Source organism: Platichthys flesus, chromosome 16 (assembly GCF_949316205.1).
Source record: "Platichthys flesus chromosome 16, fPlaFle2.1, whole genome shotgun sequence".
Lineage (NCBI taxonomy): Eukaryota > Metazoa > Chordata > Actinopteri > Pleuronectiformes > Pleuronectidae > Platichthys > Platichthys flesus.
This window is the reverse complement of record NC_084960.1, coordinates 3,498,612-3,514,607: the sequence shown is the minus strand read 5'-3', so window position 1 is coordinate 3,514,607 and position 15,996 is coordinate 3,498,612. Positions and strand designations below refer to the sequence as shown.

At 46.8% G+C, this 15,996-nt stretch overlaps 1 protein-coding gene across 3 annotated transcripts; it reads left to right on the top strand.

Moving 5' to 3' along the window:
- Positions 1–112: 112 nt before the first annotated feature.
- rnf216 (ring finger protein 216) lies at positions 113–14,598 on the top strand. 3 transcript variants are annotated; one of them, XM_062407698.1, is made up of 17 exons: positions 113–302; positions 877–1,008; positions 2,405–2,535; positions 2,710–4,065; positions 4,182–4,258; positions 4,424–4,532; positions 4,773–4,934; positions 5,050–5,161; positions 5,504–5,637; positions 5,850–5,900; positions 6,041–6,178; positions 6,519–6,667; positions 7,027–7,105; positions 11,033–11,130; positions 11,912–12,134; positions 12,723–12,792; positions 13,111–14,598. In XM_062407698.1, exons 2-17 carry the CDS (start codon positions 942–944, stop codon positions 13,479–13,481), a joined length of 3,327 nt encoding a protein of 1,108 aa, XP_062263682.1. In that variant the 5' UTR covers positions 113–302; positions 877–941; the 3' UTR covers positions 13,482–14,598. The 3 variants fall into 3 exon arrangements, with proteins under 3 accessions (XP_062263682.1, XP_062263684.1, XP_062263683.1); XM_062407700.1 differs by lacking the exon at positions 113–302 and adding an exon at positions 2,016–2,067 and having other exon boundaries at positions 317–1,008; XM_062407699.1 differs by lacking the exon at positions 113–302 and having other exon boundaries at positions 317–1,008.
- The last annotated feature ends 1,398 nt before the right edge of the window (positions 14,599–15,996 follow it).

Below are 15,996 nucleotides of genomic sequence, written 5' to 3'. Positions count from 1 at the left end.
ACTCTTAATCAAAAATAACTGAAACTTAAAAAAATGTCAGAGTCCCTCTCTCCTCAGACCACACTTCCCAGAATGCAACCGGCGGCCGACGTAGCGAAGGGACTACTCTGCGTGTCTGACGTCACGGCTGTTCTTGTTTTGCCTGTTAGTTTCGTTATTCGCGGATTTTGAGTTCGTCGAGAAAACCTCCAGCGACTGTTTCCTCCAGACGAAGCTGCGCCGACCGCGAGCGTCTGTTTGTGCGTTAGCCCGTCGACATGGTCGCCCCGGAGCAGCGGTGAACCACGGGGATACTGACAGAAGTGAGCTAACTCCTCGGCTAGCTAGCGAGCCTAGCTTATGAACGTTAGCTTAGCTGCGAGCAGGGGTTTGCCCCCGTTGTGTGTCTGTGTGTATGTGTGTGCTTGTTTGTCTACGCGGAAATGGTCGTCAGCTGCTCTGACAACGTTTTAGTTTGACCACTAGCAATCTTAAACTTTGAGCTAATGTCACAGGGTCGATGCTGAGGGGAAGGAAACAACGCCAGTCGACGCAGCTACAATCTCAGCTTCCTGTTAGCTTCCAGTGTTGCTGTGTGTTTAATAGATTTACTGAGGCGGGTGTCTCGTGTGTCGTGGTGCAGGGCGACCCGGGCAGGTTCAGAGGAAGTAAAGTTATTCATGAAAGTGTTTTAAAGTGTCACGGTGGGATTTGATTGGGCAACACAGTCCAGACCAACTTTCCTTGGGAGCTAATGTTGTTTTTCTAGCTGGTACTTTTATCAGCTCGGATCATCAAGGCTGCGCTCATGAGTGGTCGCTCATTCTGAAGTGAAAAGTGCTTGTTTGAATTCCAGGGGAAGTCCAGCTCTCTGACATGCATGTGTGTGTGTGGTAGATGGTCCTGATGGAGCAGTGACCTAGTGTAGGTGGCTTCAGGGAGCTGGTACGTGTAGTTTCACGATGGCTGATGGGGGCAGCGACGACGATGTAATACACCTGGCAAGTTTCAACATCCACCGCAGCCAAGGTGAGACACATCTTCACATCCTCACTGGGATGCATTCCTCAAACCATTAATGCCCGTCTCTGTTTGATCATCTACACCCATATATATATATATATATATTATCTTGTGCCAGGTGGTTACTGGCTCTAGACTTGGCCCTGGTGGTGCATCTAGACCCTGTTCAGACTTGGTGTCCTAAATGGTCAGGACCCAGTACAGGTCAAGATGCACCCTAATGCATTCTGGGCAACTTATGAAGGAGCCAACAACTCAGCTGACAGCTTCACAATTAATCGAAAAATATAATACAATTTCAAGATTCACTTGCATCATAGTGTTTATTGTGAGATGAGAAATTTGGTTTTGTTAGGTTTGCGTAGAAGAGCTCAACAGGCTGTGTCTGAGATTTTGGACGTGTCTATTAAGTGACAATACAAATAGGCACAAGTATTCACAAGTGACAATACTGTCCATCTGTCCTCGTGCACTGTTCTGAAACTAGTGATCATTTTTATTATTGATCATTCATTTTCATTGTCTTGATAGTATTTTGACTAAAAGCAACTGTTTATTTTCTTTTGAGTTCTACTAAGCTCTTGTAATAACCCATATTTCTTTATATGTTAATAATTCATATAAACTTGAATGTATTGATTTTGATGCCTAATACGATATAAATGTAATAAATATGAGCATTTCAGACTTTTCCAGCGGCATAAACAAACAAATCTACTCGGTACTTAATCACAGACACATTCTGGGAAATGTCTTTCGAAATAGTCGACGGGTTTCATCCAGCCAAAGTTTAGAAATCAGTGCAGTTTCTGTTATAACTGTCCAGAATCTGCGGTGTGACCGTGGCATCAAAGTTTGATTCCACTCAATCCAAACACAAGGTTATTGTATCTGTATAATGTCAGTCTCAGTCGTCATTAATTCATTAGATGTTGCAAAGTTGAACGATTTATACGATCTAAAGAGAAAGTAAAGTGTCTTTGACCTGAACAGATTTATTTAATCGATTTTAGGATCATCTCAACCACATGGAGCGTAAAACTTCCTTGATGTTTTCTTCAGAAGGTGGGTCCGCGGCGTGCCGTCAAAGTTTTAATTACAAGGCATCTAACTACAAAGTTGTTGCATCTGTATAATGTCAGTGTCCGTGGTCATATAATCTTTTGTTGATTTATACGATCTGATGGTTTTGGCCTAAACAGATGTATTACTCTGTATGTAGTGGCACCTACAGGAAGTAAGCCTCGTTTTACAACTTAAATTAGATTCGATTTCTCAAGTCGTTAGTGCTCCGTATGGCTCAGTGCTGCTCCCAGCCCTAGGTTATTCTTATTTTCTTACTTTACTCAGACTTCATCTGTCCTCGTGCACTGTTCTGAAAATGCTGTATGTGCATGTGTAGGCTCCCGTGCCCGTAAGAGGGAACTCATTACCATTTCTGACGACTCGGACGAGGAGCCGGTGACTCTCATACCTGGGAGTCCAGTTTTAGTCCCGGACGATGCCGATGATGACGACGTCAGCATAGTTGAGGTGACCAATAAAGCAGTGTTCTTACAGAGACTTGTATTTTATATCATTAGACAAATGGAAACTTGTTTTGTTATTCTGCTTACCAAACTACTCTCAATATTTTGAGCTGCAGAGGCATCTTTGCTTCCATTCATCAATCACTTTATGACTTTTGCCTTCTATGTTTACCTGCAGCAGCTGACTCCTGCACGCAAACATCTGATTCGCCCAGCAGCGAAATGGAGTGGAGCCTCTCCAAACCTAATCCAAGTTATGGTTCATTCTACAACTCCCAGAGTTCCCACAGGGGACCCTAGCTCGGTTCCCTCCACCTCCAGAGATACCAATGCCAACTCCTCCACAGGAAGGCCAGCCATACGAACACAAACAACAGTGCAGTCGGGCACTTCTGGAAACACAGAGCCACAACCAGGCTCCTCTTCGTGCAAACTGACCCCGTCAAAAACTGACTCAAAATCACAGAAACAGGACGGTACATCAACACATACAAATGTGGAGCTCCATGCAGTCTCTTCTGTCCAGAACCCATCTACCTCCACAAATGTCAAGGCTGAGGCCGTCTCATGCAGAACACCTATTCAAGTACTTATTCAACCTCAGCCCAGCACATCTGGGCTAGCACAACCTAAAGCAGGCTCTTCAGCACATGTACCGGTGGAGGCCCAGGCGAGTACCTCTGCTGGTGCCACACACTCTTCTTGTGCGGTGGCAGTTAGAACAACAAACTCTTCTACAAAGACTGAAGAACAGCCAAGTACAAGTACTCATTCACAAGACAATCCTCAGGCTAGCACTTCATCTGCACAGTCTCACACGCGGACACAGCCTCAGCCCGGTACATCAGCACAGCTCCAGACCAGTGGGATGACAACCCAACAGCCCCAAATCATCCAGGTGAAGGAGGTGAATCTACTTTTTCTTCAGCAACAGCCGATTATCCGAGCTTCTTCTCTAATAGCCCAGCCCCGGCTGCAGTTCAAGACCCAGAACGTGCCGCAGACAATGTCATTCAACCGAATGCAAGGCAATCTCATTCAGATTGAGCCACGGCCCCTGGCCCAGGCCCCGGCCCAGCTCCCAGTCCAGGCAACACATCCCCCTCAGGTTTTACCGATGAACCCCCCTGCAGTGCTAATAGCTGCAGCTCCAGAGAGACTAGGACCTCCAGAGGCTGGTCACCGGATCATCCTGGGGAGCCAGGCACCTGGACAGGCTGTTCCCAATCCTCCACCACATGCTGGTATCTCCATTGTGGGTCCACCAGCCCGCAGCCTCAACATTAGGGTATTCAATGTGAACTCTAACCTTCCAGCACCTCCAGCTCCAGCAGCTGCAGTCCCTCACAATGGAGGGGAGGCTCGTCTCCTTATGGTCCCAAACCCAGAGAGGCTCAATCCAGCCCCTGGTCTGGTTGTGGTCCCCCCTGCACCAGAGGACATTCCCAGAATAGAGGATGCAAGGCCTGGTCCCTCTGTACCACGAGAGTTGCCAGAGCGGCATCCTCATGTCATAACCCTCATCACTGGTGTTGTGAGTATCAGATGCACCTGCACCTACACTGAAATTTTAACAACTTTAACTTTGGTGTGACTGTGACGTTCCTCTTTTTCAACTCTGGTTCCCTTTTTTGTTTGGGTTCTCCACAGCTGGATCTATTCCCAGATGTTCAAGAAGCCTATGTAGCAGAACTGATCCAAAGGAACAATGTGAAAGACTTGAATGTGTAAGAAGCAGCCACCATTTGTCTCCAGTGTTTCATGCAGTGCTACGACAAGTGCTTCAGCTTCTCAGGAATTATCCAGCTCTTAGTGTCTAGCTGGTGTAAATAGATATGTTTTAAAGTCATACAAGTAGGTTTACCTGCGTCTCCCCTCTGCTGTACTTCCAGTATCTGTAACCTGCTGTTGGAGAACCCAGAGTATCCGAGGAGGGAGATTGCAGCCGCCAATGCAGCTCCCACCAGCATCCTCCTGGAGTCTGGAGACACCCAGACAGAGGTGAGTGACTGACCAGCGGAAGGTGCTGTTTTTCTGTGAGAGGGTGATGTGTGCATAATGAAGGAGAAGTTGTTTCTTATAGAAAATGGATTGTTACAGTCAACTAGGTACAAATCTGTATAAAACATATAGTAAGAGACAATCTCACCCCCAAATCACGATCACACAGCATCATTTTGTTTATCTGATAGCCAAGTGTCTGGGTATTTGTGTTTATGCTTCTGTAATTGGTCTTTTCAGGTGAGCGAGGACCTGTTTGACTTTAACAAGCTGGGCGCAGTGGGATCTGAGGCTGTGATGCAAGCTGCCGACCTGCTCATGGCAGACTTCAGGATGCTCAGCTGTCAGGACATCAAATGGGCCCTCAACTCTCTGAAGGGACACTATGCAATTACACGCAAGGTAACAACACGGTCGCGTTGCGTCGTAGGAATGTCACTACAATTGTCAACCTTTCTCTACTTTCCAACTGCCTCTTTTAACACCCTCTCGTGGTCGCTCTCTTCCACTCGCCCAGGCCTTATGTGAAGCTCTGAAGAAGTGGAAGGATTCAGGCGACCCCTCAGGAAAGAGACGACGGAGCAGAACCTCCTCTGAGCGCTGCTACATTGATTTCCATTTCGAGCATGGTGAGAACGTTCTCTGACTTTTCTCTCTCTGTTCCCTGCTGCTGTTTCACCACACGTGTTCTCATCTATGCACCCACCGGCATGTGCATTATGTAGTGAATTTAGAATAAGAAAAATACCCTAGGAATAGTTAAAATCAAGTTTTACATATCTTAAGCAACTTTAGATGTTACATTTTGGTTACAACTTCCGGTTTGTATTCACAAAGAAATACAAAGTCGATAGATGAGCAATTCTGGTGTCTGGTCGAGTGCTTCTTCGGTTTTGTAAAACGCTTTTATGGTTTGTACTCGAGCTGAACTGTTCTGAATGTAAGATGAATATTTTTCCTTTGTTCACCAGGTTCAGTGAAATTTGAGAAGAGGATGAATTTCTTGGAGAACGACCGTCGCTACTACAGGACGTACAACAATCTGGAAGCCTCGGTGCAGAAGGAGCTGTCGTTCTATCAGCAGAAAGCCAAGGAATGGGCGGAGGTGCAGTGAACATACACACATATTTATTTAATTTTTTCATAATAAAGCTTTTTGGTTAGCTTGAGTACCTTATGTCCAATAGAAACTCACCAACTGAAGGGATCCATCAATCAAATGTTTATTATCTATTAAATATTCATTATTTAGGTGATTGGCAGCTCACTCCCGCTGTCTGACACTCTTTCTCTGTCTCTCTCTCTCTCTCTGTCCAGCATGAGGACTTCCTCTTGGCCCTGCAGGTCAATGAAGATGAATATAAGATGGTAAGAAAGGCACACACACCTCCACAAGGCAAATAATCTTCAAATCAGACTGAATAGAGGAGGAAATTGTTCCCTTTTCTACTCCTGATGCTTCGGAAATGAGACACCAAAATGCAGTCTGATAATAATTCTGTGTCCAGGACGGCCAGCTGATCGAGTGTGGCTGCTGCTATGGAGAGTTTGCGTTTGAGAAGATGACGCAGTGTTCAGACGGGCACCTGTTCTGTAAAGACTGCCTGTTGAAATATGCTCAGGAGGCCGTGTTTGGCTCAGGAAAGGTACAAACACACACACACACATTGTTTTCCTCACATAATGTGAATCAGGCCAACCTGCTAATGTCAGTAACAATTCTTACATTGTTTTGAAAGAAGCATTAAACATAATTTTCGTCATTTTTAGGCATATGTCAATGCTTAATACATTTAAATATTTTTGTGTTAACAAGTGTGTTGTACTTGCTGAAACTTGCAGTCGACATAATGTCTGCCAAAGCCTGTCACGTAACCAGACTCATCCGGGCAGTCAGAATATTACACAGCTCTGTGTGTGTAACTGAGAACTGTAGTTGCTTTGTGAACCTGTGTGTAACTGATTGTTTGTGTGTTTGTGTTGCAGTCGGAGCTGAGCTGCATGGAGGGGGGCTGCCTGTGCTCTTACCCAGTGTTTGAGCTGGAGAAGGTCCTTCCAGAGAACATACTGTGTAAATATTATGAGAGGCAGGCGGAGGAGGCGGTCGCTGCCACCTGTGCCGATGAGCTAGTGCGGTAAGTGGGTGTGAGTCACAGCTGCTTACAGGTGATTCAGCTCAATTAACCAGTTATGGACAAATCAAGAAAACAAAATTAGATTTGGGAGCTTAAAGGTCAAGGTCACAGTGGATGTGATATCTCCAGTCTGTCTTTAGGACATTTCTTTGAGTTGGACTCAAAGACGATCCGATTAGATTTCATGTGATTGATTGGAGTCTATGTGTCACTTTAAACTCACCATTTCAGACTTGTGATGCATTTTTAACTTAAACTTGAGTCAGCATGGACGGGACCAGACATCCTGACTCTTTGTTTTCTCTCAGGGGGATTTTCTTCTTCATTCCTTAACCCTTCTCCCTCTCCGGTCTTTGCAGGTGTCCGTTTTGCAACTTCCCCGCCCTGCTGGACAAAGATAGGTCTCTGTTCAGCTGTCCTAACCCTCGGTGCCGCAAGGTCAGTCCAGCTCTTTGTATTTAAGTTTATTTAACACTCTGCTGTTTCCTCATACAGATCCGTCAAGGAATGTGTTCACAGTCAAATGTCGGTCAACACTGTTTCTCTTGTAGAGTAAACACACCCTTTGATGTTATCACATATGGGTTGTTTTGACAGAAATAACTTATCTTACGCTACAAAAGAGAGATTCGATCGGGACTTGAATTCTAGAGGAAAGCTCGGTGTGCGGTGTCCACTTCTAAAGTTTCCGCAGTTCTAAGGTTTCTTTGGTACAATATGGACAAGAGGCATAGATCAAACTAAGTGAGCGAGGAAAGATTGATGAACAGTTGTTGATGATGTAATGGTTCCATCTGGCGAGGTCGCCACCTCTGTCTCTCGCTCGTGTTTATCTCTGGGCCTCCTCCCTCTGTCTGAGGAATGCTGGGGGAGGCATCGCTTTGTGACTGCCAAGGCTGTCACATGGATTCCAGTTGAAAATCACACTCACACAGATTTATTCTCACTGTTACCACACAAACACATCACTCCCTTCGTTCTTCTGATGTGTCTTTGTCTCTTTTTCTGTTGCTGTTTTTGTGTGTCACACTCACTCCTGCCACATTCACAATCTTTGTATAACTCAACACACACCCCACCTTCCTCCCTGATTCCGGGAATGTAGCAGTAGGAGTGTGTGTGTGTGTGTGTGTGTTTACTTTGCATTTTTCATCTCCTGCTGATACAAACACAGTCAACTTGAAATAAACAATGAATAGTTGCAAATCCAGTAACATTCTGGTGGAGATGTCATCACCCGGCTCTAGAGAAATGATCTGATAAACATTTTCTAGATTAAAACAAGAGGATCCAGAAATGTATCAACAGATTCATTAGTTCTGAAAATAACCATTCGTTCCATTGCAGCAAAAGTTAGATTAGTCACATTCACAAACCCTCAATAGGAGCTGTTTAGAGAATACAAATATTTTCTTAGACAAATATAGACAAAATGAAAACAGACAGTTGACGGAAAGTGAACAAAATTTGGCTTAACTTGTGTCTAAAGCCTTTTTCTCCTCAGTGGCCTTGCTATTAATAACTGATTTGATAATATCCTTGAATGCGTCATATTTGGTGATTTCTGTCATTGTTGGGAAAACACGGGGCACTGAATAGCGCTCTTGCTGTTCTGTCCATTCGCCTGTAGGTGGAGCCAGAGGTTCATAGTGGCTGACTCACGGTGTAATTCTACATCTGCACTCCATTACATCCTCACATAAAAACCCAAAGACACAAAAAAGTTCTCCAGGCTCCAGATCATTTCCTTCTCTGAATATCAGTCGTCTGCAGCTGCAGATGTAGGCCAACTCCCATAATACAATATTTATGGTACTTTCTAAAAGGGAAAGTTTAGAGTTATTGAAGAACAAGTGGTCCGGCTCTTTTTTTGTCAACAGTAAACTAAGGAATTCTTTTTTTAATGTGTAAGAATGAGGATTTCAATCTGTGGCTGCTTTTGGTGGTTTTCCTGGAGACTTTGTGGTGGAAACCTTCTCGTAAAGCTCGAGATTAACAGCCGGACAAACTTTAATCTTAATGTACGTGTTGCTTTTTACTTAAATTTTACTTTTTTTTGAATCCGTGTTCTCATCAGCACAAGAATGGTTGATGCCCGTTGTACAGTTCAGGGCCTTTAGCCTGCTCTGTCTACGAGCAGGGAGGGGCTTCATTATGTAACTGACACACTTCTGTAAGCCCACCCGTCTCCCTCCACGCTGCTGCCTCATTGGCCGGCCACGCTTCCCACGCCCCTTGCACTGTTTTCTTACTGGTCGGACACACTTCCTCCTCTGTTTCAAACTTGGTTCCAATCGAATGTGACCCAGATACACACACACACCCTAATGTAATTGCTAATGTATTCCACATGGGCTTATGTGGTTATGGGGACATTTGGACTGGCCTGTTCTGGGCCTGGGTTTGATTACTTCATGAAATCAGAGGAATGTAATATGTAGGCCACTGGGAGGCTGCCACAGTGCAAACAAGAGCTGAATCTGTGCAACAGTGCGTCTGTTGTGGGTCTGTAAGTGATGTGCTGCTCCAGTTGGCGTCTCATACATCATCACATCTGCTGCATATTTCAGCTGCAGTTCCCCCCCCCCCACCCACAGAAGCTTCTTCTCTCACTGTATCGCATCAGATATGCATCTCTTTCTCTCTTTCATCCTGCCCTGTGATCAGCACTCAGATTAGATTGCGGTAAAAGCCATATCCACACAAAAATTCACATGATGCACACACAGACGCATATACTTGATGCAAGGACCCCCCCCCCCCCCCCAACCACACACACCCCAATCAGAAGTGCTGCAGACAGCCTGCACTGCCTTATAAGGGCTGCTGCAGCCTGCAGCGCAGAAGAAGAGATAGAAAAAGAAGAGGATGAATATAATGGGTGGAGGAGAGGGCCTGAGAGAAGAAGGAATAATGAATGGAGATAAGATACAACAAGGAGAACAGGGTGGACGGAGTGATGGCTCATGAAAGAATGGAGCCAGTCAATTAGCTAAACATGCACTTTTCCCCCCCAAGATTCAAGGTGATCTTATTATTTCCACCAAATTGAGAAACTCGAGGGCGGCGGTGACACAGAGTGGACTTAAAAAACCCCGGCTGTGTTTTCAGAGATCTGTAAAACCTCAGGTGTCTTCCTTCTTACTCAAACAGCTCTTAGACACATAGAGAAACTATCACTCTTACTCATGCTGTCCTTCCCCCTGTTCTCTAGACTCCCACTAGGGGGCGATCTTTCACCACTCTGCCTCCTGCCCCCCCCTCCTCCCTGCCTCACTCCCTGCCTAATCCGTCTTTGTGTGATCTGGATTTCTCTGACATTTGAGGCTGATTCTACATTTCTCCTCCCAGTTTAGCTGATTGTGTTCCGTGCCTCTCGCTGCTCGGGCACTCCCTTACCAGAACGAAGTGAAAAACCTCTCTGCTGCGTTTCATCTGTTTCATGTTAGATGTGTATCTGGAAAAAAGGCCCATCCCTCGCTCGAAGCCACTAAACTGTGGAGCCACAAAATGTCCCTGACGGTCCCTGAGAGAGAGTTTGCAAATCCAAAAATGTTTCAAATTGCCAACGAAAGAAACTCTGGCTTCTCTTCTTCATTTCCCCGCCCTCTGGTTGACCTTGCAAATACACACACACACACACACACACACACGCACACAAACGACTGTCTTAGCAAACACTGGGAGCTACAGGGCTGTGGTGTTGGCAGATATTCATAAAATATAAAACACACACAGTGATTTAAGGAGGTCACTGAACATAAAGGGTGTGTGTGGAGCTTCAGACCAGAGAAGATATGGATCATTCTGTGCTGCATCAGCTGTCATATGCCACGCTCCTCAATATTACATGAGGGGCTCAAATATTTATGGTGACACCACTTAGCCGAGGGTTAGCAAAGGAGGCTGCCCCCAGCAGATGTGTGTGTGTGTGTGTGTGTCTGTGTGTTGCAATGCTGTCAGCCCTGCACGTCTCGGAGCTGCCACCAAAAAGGAGGCTGGCGAGGACAAAAGTTGCTGTTTCTAGGCAACAGAGCAGTCGGCATCGAGCAAAATCGCACACACTCGCGCTGCAGACGCACACGAGCAGCAAGAGCCACACCTAGTTGTGTCTGTGCAAGTCCGAGTCCCTGCAGTGGCGGCACCAGCAGCATATAGAGCAGGAGGAAGAGTTCTGACTGCAGGGCCTCCTCTGATTCAGCAGCAACTGGGGCGATGATAGAGAAGCAGGGAGGGAGGGAGTGTTATGTGATGAAATAATACATTTACCAGACGCTCTCTTGCTTTCTCCTTTATTTCTTTCCTTCTGCCTTCCTCGAATCTCTCACCACATTTGTCTCCCTCTCTTCTGGTCCTCTTCATCAGGAGAGCTGTAGAAAGTGTCATGTCCAGTGGAAGCAGCATGTGGGGAAGACGTGTGAGCAGGTCCTGGAGCAGGATGAGATCGGCATGAGGGTGCTGTTGTGAGTATCTCTCCACAGACATGAAGTTTGTGCTTGTGAAACTACTATTTTTGCTTTCACCTCCACCATTTATATATTGTACAAAAAACATTGATGTTATAAACCACTTGAAGAATCTTGATCAAAATGTCTGTAACACTAAAGATGCTGGATCCAGCCCTTTCCTCAAATAAACCAATCATCTGCTTCAGAAAAGCTTGATGTGGAACATATCATAACAGACTTAGTATAGGTTTAACCTGTGGGTGATGGGGACATGGCCACAGACATGGCCGATGTAGCTGCTGAGTGACTTGCCTGTCAGGACAAATTCAATCCCAATCATCCAGAGCTCCACCCTTCAAGGGTATTTTTGACTCCTCACTTTGGGAGCATGCTGGGTAAACAGCTCAGTTTCCCGGACAGCCCTCCAGGAAGTGGAGCGGCCGGCTGCTTCCTGTGGCCCAGCAGGCCCACCGGCGGCACTTCCTGTTTTGAGCCGGTCGCAGATCCTCTTATTTCCTGGTGCTGAAAGAGACAGGAAGTGGCCTGGTAGACAGATCAGTGGAGTGGGATCTGAAAACTGAGCGTCAGGACTGAGCTGATTATTAGAACCAGACAAACCTAAAAGAATCGTAATCCCAGTCCATCGCATGTGGAGAGGTTTGCTCATGTTGACTTATGTTGACTCCACGACAAAGAACCAGTCGACAACATGTGACAACGTGTTCGGCCCTGAAACGACACCTCGGGATGACAGCCCCTTGTTTTCTGAACATTGAAATGAATTTCTCTCCCGCAGTGAGGAGCGAATGACGGCGGCTCGAGTGAGGAAGTGTGTGAAGTGCGGGACGGGCCTGGTCAAGTCGGAGGGCTGCAACCGCATGTCGTGCCGCTGCGGCAGCTTCATGTGCTACCTCTGCCGAGAGCCCATCACCGGCTACAACCACTTCTGCCAGCACGCCCGCTCTCCTGGCGCGCCGTGCCGCCACTGCCGCAAGTGTTCCCTCTGGACCGACCCCACGGTAACGTTTATGACACGTGTGCTTCCTCGTCGGAGATGGATTGCGCCTGACGAGCAGTCTTCTCCACACACACACACACTCTCTTACACTCACAAAGACCTTCACCAGCTCTCGGTTCACTTTGACCGTGAGCGTCTGACTCCTCAGCCGCACAGCAGCAACCTGGCCACAGTGTCTTTGGCAACCAGGCGCAACAATTAGTCCCCGAGAAGTTAATGAGCTGGAGCTTCTCCAGGAGCTCGGCGGAGGCATCGGAGTCGGCCAAGAGCCGGTACTGGAAGCAGTGCCAGGAGATGGATAAACACAGGGACCGGTGGAGGGATGGGGGGGGGGGGGGCTGAACATTATTTAAATTAAAGGTTTTCTTTGGAAAAGATAAAATCCCATGTTCTGTTCACACTGTTGAGAAAAGAACACAAAGGATTTGAGCCCTGAAGTCTGAACGTGGCTTAAAACCAGTAGAAGTGAGCACAGACCAGTAGGAGTGTCAGTAGAACTATTAATTAAAGTGGTTCTGCTGTTGTGTGGGATTCGTGTCCTGTGTCATCGTGAAACCTCTCACCTCCTTTTGTGTTTGTGTGTCTGCAGCAAGATGACGAGCGAATCATTCAGGAGATCCAGAAGGAAGGCGAGGAGGAGCTGAAGAAGAAATGTGCAGGTCTGTTCTACTTCAGTGGAACTGATGAGTTCCATATGTGGTTACCCAGTTTGTATCCCATTGATCAGGCCCCTGCTGTGTTTCTAGACGGATGTAAATAATGTTCCCTGGCAGACGAGTGTTGCATCATTAGTCTTCCTCTCTGCTGCTTCCTGTCTTTTTTAACCTTCATTCATTCAGACACATTTGCTGTTCACATCACAAAGCAGCAGCACTTCCTGTGTTTGTCCCGATGTGTTTGTGATGCGTGCGTGAAGCAGGTTATTCAAACCCTCAAGAACGGCTGCTTCACCTCCTTCCCTTTTCTTCTTCTCTCAGATAATTCAGGGAAGCGGGTTGGTCCTCCTCAGGAGCCCGTCACGGACACCAAGCGGCCGCGGGTGGGTCCGCCGCCCGAAAACCCCCCCATCCCCCAGGCCCCTCCTCTCCCCCAGGCGGTGCAAGCTCCCCTGTTCGTCCCTCCGCGTGCCCGCTACCCCCCGCCTCCTCCTCAGGGCAGGATATACCACCAGGTGATCGTGCCTCGGCTGCCCCCGGCTCCCTATGTGCCCCCCCTGCCGCTCCTGCACCCCCTGAACAACAACAACAACAATCACCACCACCCTCCCGTCAACCCTCATCACCACAACATGGACGTGGAAATGCCCATGCACTACGGACCCCCGCACCGCTACTACAGACGCTTCTAACAGACGCTTCTACCAGGCGCTCTGTGACGAGTGTGAGAACTCGGCGACGTCCGCACCACGTCGGCTCTGCTACTGATAAACCGCTGAAACGGAGAAGTGGTGAAACGCTGCCGGCCCCGTTTTAGTTTGAAACCTCCCGGGCTGTGTTTCGATCCGAATGTGCAGAAACTGAGACGTGAGGAAACGATGACACAGACACTCACAGCTCGCTGATTGGTTCCTCCTCTGTCACGACGTAGCCTTTGCTGATTCGTCCGGCTCCTTTCAAGCATTAGCTTCAGCTTCCAGCGTAGAACACAACATGGACACGTTGAATATACGTGTGTAGAATATAAAGCGTTGCTGACCCGGTTGTCTTCGCTAACAGCTGTTGTGCAGTTAAATTCTGTATTTTACAAACGATACAACTGTTTATATGTATAGTTTACGACTTGGTCTACTTGTTTGTAGCCTTTTCTGTTTGTGCAAACTAACACCAAATGCCCTGTGTACGCGAGTGGTCACGTGTTTTAATGCGTTTGCAGGCGTGGTTGTATTGACGGGGATTAAAACTGATAAGGAGCCAAAACCGGTGTGTGGACGGATCATTTTATTTTGACAAGGTAGTCTTCGTGTGGCTGTAGCCTTCTTCCTGTTGCGGTGATGTCCTCGTGGGACTCACACGCGTTGTGTTACTACAGTTCTACTTCTGATTTCAGTGGAGGTTTTGAGATCTGACGTTCTTTTCCGTGAGCATCACCTTTGTTCTTTTCCTTTTCTCGTCCTGTCTCACATCTCGGATCTCGGACCTTCTGCTCGACACGTCCTTTTGGCTTCTGATAGTAAAACACACTGTAATGATTGATACACACACACACACACACATGCAGACACTTTGCCTTCTCCCGGTGAACTTGGGGCTTAGGATCCTCACGTTACATGTTCCATCTCTCCTCTTTATACGCGTGAATATTTGGGTTGAACTGACGAATGGTGGAGAATCTTGAGACGGGTCAGTCCCTGTTTGTACAGATATTTTTGAGACAATAAAAAAAGGACGATTAACATTCCCTCCTGTATCTTTTTGTGTAAAGTGTGAGACCACACGGTTTTCTAATAAAGCTTGTTGTTCACTTTGTCTTGAGACGTAGATTTTGTCTCTCTGAGCCTCTCTCTCTCTCTCTCTCTCTCTCTCTCTCTCTCTCTCTCTCTCTCTCTCTCTCTCTCTCTCTCTCTCTCTCTCTCTCTCTCTCTCTCTCTCTCTCTCAGACCATGCAGTCTGTCCCCCCCCCCCTCGTCTCATGCAGAAAAAGGGGCTGACTCATGATAACTAAGCCCCTGGGCCATGCACCAATCACATGTCAGAGAGGATGTTTTCCACCAATCACAGCGCAGCGACAGCCAGGCTTTGTGGTGTTGCAGAGAGAGGGGACTTCTTTGTTCAGCCAAGTGTGCTGCGAGTGTGACAAATCATTTCATTGCACACACACACACACACACACTCTCTCTCTCTCAGCCTCTTGTTTTTGCATGCAGACTGTAAATGTAGCACAGTGAACCCCCGTTGTAGCCCGGGGGTCCTAATACTGTTAGTCATGGGTGGTATGGGACAGACTGTGTTTGTGTGAGAGTCACAATTAGACTTGAGTCCGATTCAGCATCTAACACCAGCCGTCATGAATGAAATGATCTACCTTGTATTAAACAGCCGCGCATGAGGACACACACACACACACACACACACACACACACACACACACACACGTTTATTACTGCGTCCATGTGTGGTGATCCAACCACAGACGTCCTCTATGGCGTCAGGAGAGTCGGTTCCACATTGAGGTTGAGACCTTGCTCAATTACAGAGGAACAAGCACAAGCAACCTTTCACCAGGAAGAAAACTGGACCTGTTGGGGTTCGTCCTCTGGAGACCGTGAATGTCTGTAGGCAGCTCATTCTTCGGATGTTCTGCTCTGGAACGAGGTGATGAACTTACCGATGGACCAACTTGGTCTTCTCTAGAGCCACGAAGCTCACATGACTAACATTAGATAATATCAAATAAGATAAGATATGATAATCCTTTCTTAGTCCAACAGTTTTCTGCTGTCGTGTTTTGTCCTCGTCCTTGAAGGTGACGCGGGGCCGACGCATGACGAGTGCCTGGCTCATGGATTACGGTTGCATAGTGTTACAGAGATTATCTGCTAATGACTCATTGCATTCAAAGAACAAAGCACTGGATTAACTAATGTGATCAGTCTCCATGAAGGAGGCTCTGTCACTCAGAGGCCTCGCACCCACTGAGACAGGGAACTTTAAATAGATTCAGAAGATGCTGGTTTGCTGCAGTACAAATACTTTATGATTTTAGATTATCAGAACTTTAGAGACTGATTTTAAAGTTTGTATTTACAGCCACAGTAGCTGAAATACTTATCCGTCTTTCATCTCTACAACAATTGGATTATCTATAACTTATGAAAACACGGTTCATGTTTCCCGTATGAATCAGTAACCTCTTGAGATCAGAAA